This window comes from Babylonia areolata, chromosome 14 (genome assembly GCF_041734735.1).
Source record: "Babylonia areolata isolate BAREFJ2019XMU chromosome 14, ASM4173473v1, whole genome shotgun sequence".
NCBI classification, from domain to species: domain Eukaryota; kingdom Metazoa; phylum Mollusca; class Gastropoda; order Neogastropoda; family Buccinidae; genus Babylonia; species Babylonia areolata.
Window position 1 is genome coordinate 3926365 of NC_134889.1, and position 6456 is coordinate 3932820.

Here is a 6456-nt window from a genome sequence, read left to right on the forward strand (position 1 = left end):
GACAAAGACACTCGCTGCAACTCACACACACACACACACACACACACACACACACACACACACACACATGTGTATATATATATATATATATATATATATATATATATATATATGTAATTATATGTATGAATATATATGTATACATACATGCACACACACATATATACATACACATCACACACACGCACGGACGCACGCACGCACGCACGCACGCACACACATACATACATACAGTCATACATACATACATGCAGACACACAGACACATACACACACACACACACAGACACACACACACACACACACACACACACACACACACACACACACACACACACACACACACACACACACACACACGCACATACGCACATTCATACATACATACATACATAGATACGTAGTACGTACGTACGTACGTACGTACTTACGTGCATGCATACATACCTACATATATACATACATACATACACAGGCTACACACATAGTAGAAACTTAACAAAATGAAATCTTATTATTTTCATATTAACATTTTCACAACGTCATTCCACCACCACCCCCCACCACCCCTGAAACCTTAAACTGTCGGACGTCCATGAGTTTTCTAATGCCAGTTTTGTTTCCTTTGTTTGTTTGTTTTTTTATTCTTTAAAAGGCAATAGCCCTGTAATATTACATATATATAGAGAGAGAGCGATATTTATTCGGCACTATTCCATCAAGACTGTCAGTCAGGGTAAGACTTAGATTTTGCAATTTGCATTTCCATATCCCAGACAAAAACTGGAACCTTTCACACCGCTTGTGAGATAACTTAAGGCCGTCAAATTCAATTGAATACATCAGGTAAGTGACTTGTCTGATCCAAGATAGAATGGGTTTTTTTTCTTGTTTTCTTTTCTTTTTTTTTCTTTTTTTTTTGGTCAGTTCTGGGGTCAAGTATAAGACCAACTGAATCTACTTTTTTTCTTTCGTGTACACAGATTCGTCAGAATTTATATATAATAAGATAAATCGTCATTTAATTGATATTCACAATACTTGACAGTTTTGTTAGTGCACATAATAGTATGATAATAGGCCTATACTACGATGGTTTGATAAAATAAAAATAAAAACATAAAATAAAACACACACACACTCACCAAATACTGACTTTTCTTTTTAAAAAAAGAACATGATTTTAGAAGAAGAAGAAAAAAAAATTCATTTACAGTTTCAGTTTCTCAAGGAGGCGTCACTGCGTTCGGACAAATCCATATACGCTACTCCACACCTGCTAGGCAGATGCCTGACAGCAGCAGCATAACCCAACGCGCTTAGTCAGACCTTGAGTGCAAGCTTATAATTATATCGTTTGTGTACCTATCAGAGTGGATTTCATTTTACATAATTTTGCCACAGGACAACACTCTCGTTGCCACGGGTTCTTTATCAGTGCGCCAAGTGCGTGCTGCACACGTGACCTTGGTTTATCGTCTCATCCGAAAGATAAGACGCTCAGTTTGATTTTCCAGTCAAACTTGGGAGAAAGGGCGAGAGCAGGGATTCGAACCCACACCCTCACGGACAATGTATTGGCAGCTGAGCGTCTTAACCATTCTGCCACCTTCCTTTGTTTCATTTAAAAAAAAAGAAGAACAAAAAAGACAAACTGAACTGGCTGCAGGTATTTGCATTTCTATTTGTATTTCTTTTTATCACAACAGATTTCTGTGTGTGAAATTCGGGCTGCTCTCCCCACACTTTTTTTTTTTTCCTGCATGCAGTTTTATTTGTTTTTCCTATCGAAGTGGATTTTTCTACAGAATTTTGCCAGGAACAACCCTTCTGTTGCCGTGGATTCTTTTACGTGCGCTAAGTGCATGCTGCACACGGGACCTCGGTTTATCGTCTCATCCGAACGACTAGCGTCCAGTCCACCACTCAGGGTCTAGTGGAGGTGGAGAAAATGTAGGCGACTGAGTCGTGATTCGAACCAGCGCACTCAGATCAGATTCTCTCGCTTCCTAGGCGGACGCGTCACCTCATGGCCATCACTCCACTAGAAATGAATGAAAACAAAATCATTATTACTTTCGTTAAGTGCTATGAGTGATGACTGGTGCCTCTGCTTTGGACGATGTGGATAGTTAGTGATACGACCAAACTTCTTCTTCTTCTGCGTTCGTGGGCTGCAACTCCCACATTCACTCGTATGCACACGAGTGGGCTTTTACGTGTATGACCGTTTTTACCCCGCCATGTAGGCAGCCATACTCCGTTTTCGGGGGTGTGCATGCTGGGTATGTTCTTTGTTTCCATAACCCACCGAACGCTGACATGGATTACAGGATCTTTAACGTGCGTATTTGATCTTCTGCTTGCATATACACACGAAGGGGGTTCAGGCCCTGGCAGGTCTGCACATATGTTGACCTGGGAGATCGTAAAAATCTCCACCCTTTACCCACCAGGCGCCGTCACCGTGATTCGAACCCGGGACCCTCAGATTGACAGTCCAACGCTTTAACCACTCGGCTATTGCGCCCGTCAGATACGACCAAACGTATTTATTCAGAATCGCGCTTCACAGTGCGAAAGCAATTAATAATTTGTCTCCATGGTATGAAACCACTACAAGGTAATGTTCTTTGCCTCAGAATATACAGACGTTTCTAATGGAGCATTACATTTAGATGTACTACTACTACTACTGCTACTACTACTACTACTAATGGTATTTATATAGCGCTGAATCTTGTGCAGAGACAAATCAAAGCGCTTTCGCACCAGTCATTCACACGCATGCGTAACTCTAAAACTGGAGAAACTGAAGACAAGGAAGAGGCAGGCAAGGGAGGCTATTTTGGAAAGAGGTGGGTTTTAAGACCAGACTTGAAAGAGCTGAGTGCGGAGACTTGACGAAGCGAAAGAGGAAGTTCATTCCAATTGCAAGGTCCAGAGACAGAGAAAGAACGGCGGCCAACAGTCGAATGTGTGAATCTGGGTATGCGTAAACAGAGTGGATCCGAAGCCGATCGTAGAGAGCGAGATGAAGTGTAGAGGTGAAGGCAGCCACAGAGATAGGAAAGGATAGATTTGTGTACCGTTGTATGGAGCATGTCAGTTGTATATGTTTACTTTGGTGTGTATTTTTTTTTAATCAATTTTGTTTTGTTTCTTTATCGTTTCGCTACCCTGTGTGTGTGTGTGTGTGTGTGTGTGTGTGTGTGTGTGTGTGTGTGTGTGTGTGTGTGTGTGTGTGTGTGTGTGTGTGTTTATGAAAGTATGTGGTGTTAGTGTTTGAATTATGTAAGTGGTGTATGTGCAGCGCATTCAGTTGCTTCGAGAAAGATTATGCGCTGTTTTGGCATGATTCATGATCAGTATCGTTATTATCATCATTGTCATCATCATCATCATCATCAGCAGCAGCAGCAGCAGCAGCAGCAGTAGTAGTAGTAGTAGTAGTAGTAGTAGTAGTACTAGTAGTTGTTGTAGTAGTAGTAATAGTATCATCTTCACCGTCATCATCATCAGCAGCAGCAGCAGCAGTAGTAGAAGTAGTAGTAGTATCATCTTCATCGTCATCGTCATCATCATCATCATCAGCAGCAGCAGCAGCAGCAGTAGTAATAGTATCATCTTCACCGTCATCATCATCATCATCATCGTCATCATCATCATCATCAGCAGCAGCAGCACCACCACCACCACCACCACCACCACCACCACCACCAGTAGTAGTAGTAATAGTATCATCTTCATCGTAATCATCATCATCAGCAGCAGCAGCAGCAGCAGCAGCAGCAACAGCAACAGTAGTAGTAGTAGCAGTAGTAGTATTATCTTCACCCTCCTCGTTAGTTACATGAAACATGTAACATTTCCATGTGCTCCCACGTGGTTTCCTGATATAAACACGTCTTGTCTGTCAGCACCAGCAACAACAGTAACAGTAGTAGTAGTAATATCAGCAACAACAGTAGCAGTAGTAGCAATATCAACAACAACAGTAACAGTAGTAGTAGTAATATCAGCAACAACAGCAGTAACAGCAGTAGTAATATTAACAACAACAGCAGCAACAGTGGTAGTAATATCAGCAACAGTAGTATTAATATCAACAACAGCAGTATCAGTAGTAGTAATATCAGCAACAGCAGCAACAGTTGTAGTAATAACAAGAACAGCAACAGTAGTAGTAATATCAGCAACAGTAGTAGTAATATCAGCATCAGCAGCAACAGCAGTAGTAGTAGCAGCAACAGTAGTAGTAATATCAGCAACAGCAGTAACAGTATTAGTAATATCAACAACAGCAGCAGTAACAATAGTTGTAATATCAACAACAGCAGTAACAATAGTTGTAATATCAACAACCGCAGTAAGAGTAGTAGTAACATCAGCAGCAACAACAGCAACAGAAGTAGTAATATCAGCAACAGCAGGAGCAGCATTGCCATAATCATAAGCACCACATCAGGACAGTTCCAGAATGGAGGAAGACTTCCTTCCAACAGTGACGTCACCCGGTGCCTGGAACGACAGCAGCACGCTGGAAGCAGCAGTAGGCGGGACGACAGAACGTCCCTGGCGATCCTACACCATCTACATCGTCATCCACTACCTGTGGATCTACTGTCCACCCTTCATCCTCCTCCTGGGCATCTTTGGGAACGTCATGACCATCGTCATCATGCGAAGACTCAAGTCAGACGATTCCGTCGTCAACATCTACTTCACTGCCATGGCGATGACAGACACGGTAGTTCTGTGTCTGAACACGTTGGACCAATGGATCCAGTACACGTTCGATCTGGAAATGAACGGTTCTCACAGTGTGGCTTGCAAAATCAGCACGTGGTTCTACACCGGGGCAGGCACGATCAGCTGTTGGTATCTGGTCAGCATGACCGTACACAGAGCCATGTCTGTGGTGTGGCCGCACCGGGTAAGCGTGATGTGCACACGTCGGACAGTGATTCTGGTGCTGACTGGAATCACCGTCTTTTTCGCTGCCCTTTACTCGCACTACGCGATCGGTTTTGAAAGAGTGTACCTCGCCTCACACAGCGGGTTTCGATGCACCGTGAAGCATGACAGCGATGAGTATATCTACTTTTTGGAGCATTATTTTGCTTACATAGAGCTGTTGGTTTATTGCATCCTACCTTTCGTTGCCCTAGTTGTGTCCAACGGCGTTCTGGTCTGGAAGCTGGCTGCGTCTGTCAAGGTCGCCGGCACGCACCTCACGCAAGGAGACCCTGATCAAGCTCTGGCTCACAGGAAAGCAGCCAACTCCGTGACCTTGACCGTGGTCACGGTGTCCGTGGCCTTCATGGTCTTGACTCTGCCGGCGTCCGTCAGTTTCATTCTGCATTACTTCGCCGTGTCTCACGAGAGAGTGTCGGGCTATGAGCTGGCCCAGGCGGCTTTCGTGGAGCGGTTCACCTTCTTGCTGATCTACCTGAACCATGCTGTCAACTTCTACCTGTACTGTCTGACCGGGAGGAGGTTCAGGGAGGAGTTCGTCAGTGTCGTGTGGTGCGGGAGGAACAGACGGGGTCGCGGTGGTCATCAGTGATGGGGTTTGAACTGTCTGGATGCAACGCACACACATACAGTGATGTTTCTGACATGTACGCATTTTACGCAGTAATAGTTCTGAAATAAATCCGTATTCAACGCACACACTTACAGTGATGGTTCTGAACTATCCGTATGTAATGCGCACACTTACAGTGGTGGGGCTGAACTGTCCACATGTAACACACATTTACAGTGATGGTTCTGAACTCTCTGATGTATTTACTTACTTTTCAAGGCCGGTCCCTCAAGGCCGGTCCCTCAAGGCCGGTCCCTCAAACTCAGTCCCTCAAGGTCAGTCCCTCAAGGTAGGTCCCTCTAGGCCTGATCAGCGTCTTGGGTTGTATGCGAAGGTCAGAGTTCTGCTCATGTTGGTTTGCTTGGGGTTTTTTTGTTTTGTTTGTTTTTGTGTGTGTGTTTCTTTTCTTATGGTGTTTTTTTTGGTTTTGTTTGTTTGTTTTATGATTGTTGGGGTTTTTTGTGTGTGTTTTTTTACAGCAGATGTGGTGTAGCGTATAAAAATAGATCAGTCCGCACGCTTTAAAACCTTCTTGAAACTGAAACTGAAACATTGTCAGGATGGCCAAAATTAATCAATATATTGACAAACTCACAAACGTCCAAAAATGTTACTGTAAGATGGTACTCCAAGCCTCAGTATGCTACTACTACTACTACTACTACTACTACTACTACTACTACTACTACTACTACTACTACTAATAGTAATAATAATAATAATAATAATAATGATAATGATAATGATAACATCATGTTCAAAGCCTCCTCAAAACTCTTCTCTGGCTTCCCCGTGAGATCCACGCATTGAGTACAAACACGCCAGGAGCCCCACGAGATCCACGCATTGAGTACAAACACGCCAGG

The 6456-nt window shown here is 43.4% G+C and overlaps 1 protein-coding gene across 1 annotated transcript; it reads left to right on the plus strand.

The window, feature by feature from the left end:
- The first annotated feature begins 758 nt into the window (after window positions 1-758).
- LOC143289413 (uncharacterized) lies at window positions 759-5569 on the plus strand. Its single transcript, XM_076598377.1, has 2 exons — window positions 759-846; window positions 4469-5569. The coding sequence occupies exon 2, from the start codon at window positions 4481-4483 to the stop codon at window positions 5567-5569; it is 1089 nt and encodes a 362-aa protein (XP_076454492.1). The 5' UTR covers window positions 759-846; window positions 4469-4480.
- The last annotated feature ends 887 nt before the right edge of the window (window positions 5570-6456 follow it).

Bases quoted from the DNA above. Each gene is read 5' to 3' on its own strand.
- LOC143289413 (XM_076598377.1), top strand. From the start codon at position 4,481: ATGGAGGAAGACTTCCTTCCAACAGTGACGTCACCCGGTGCCTGGAAC.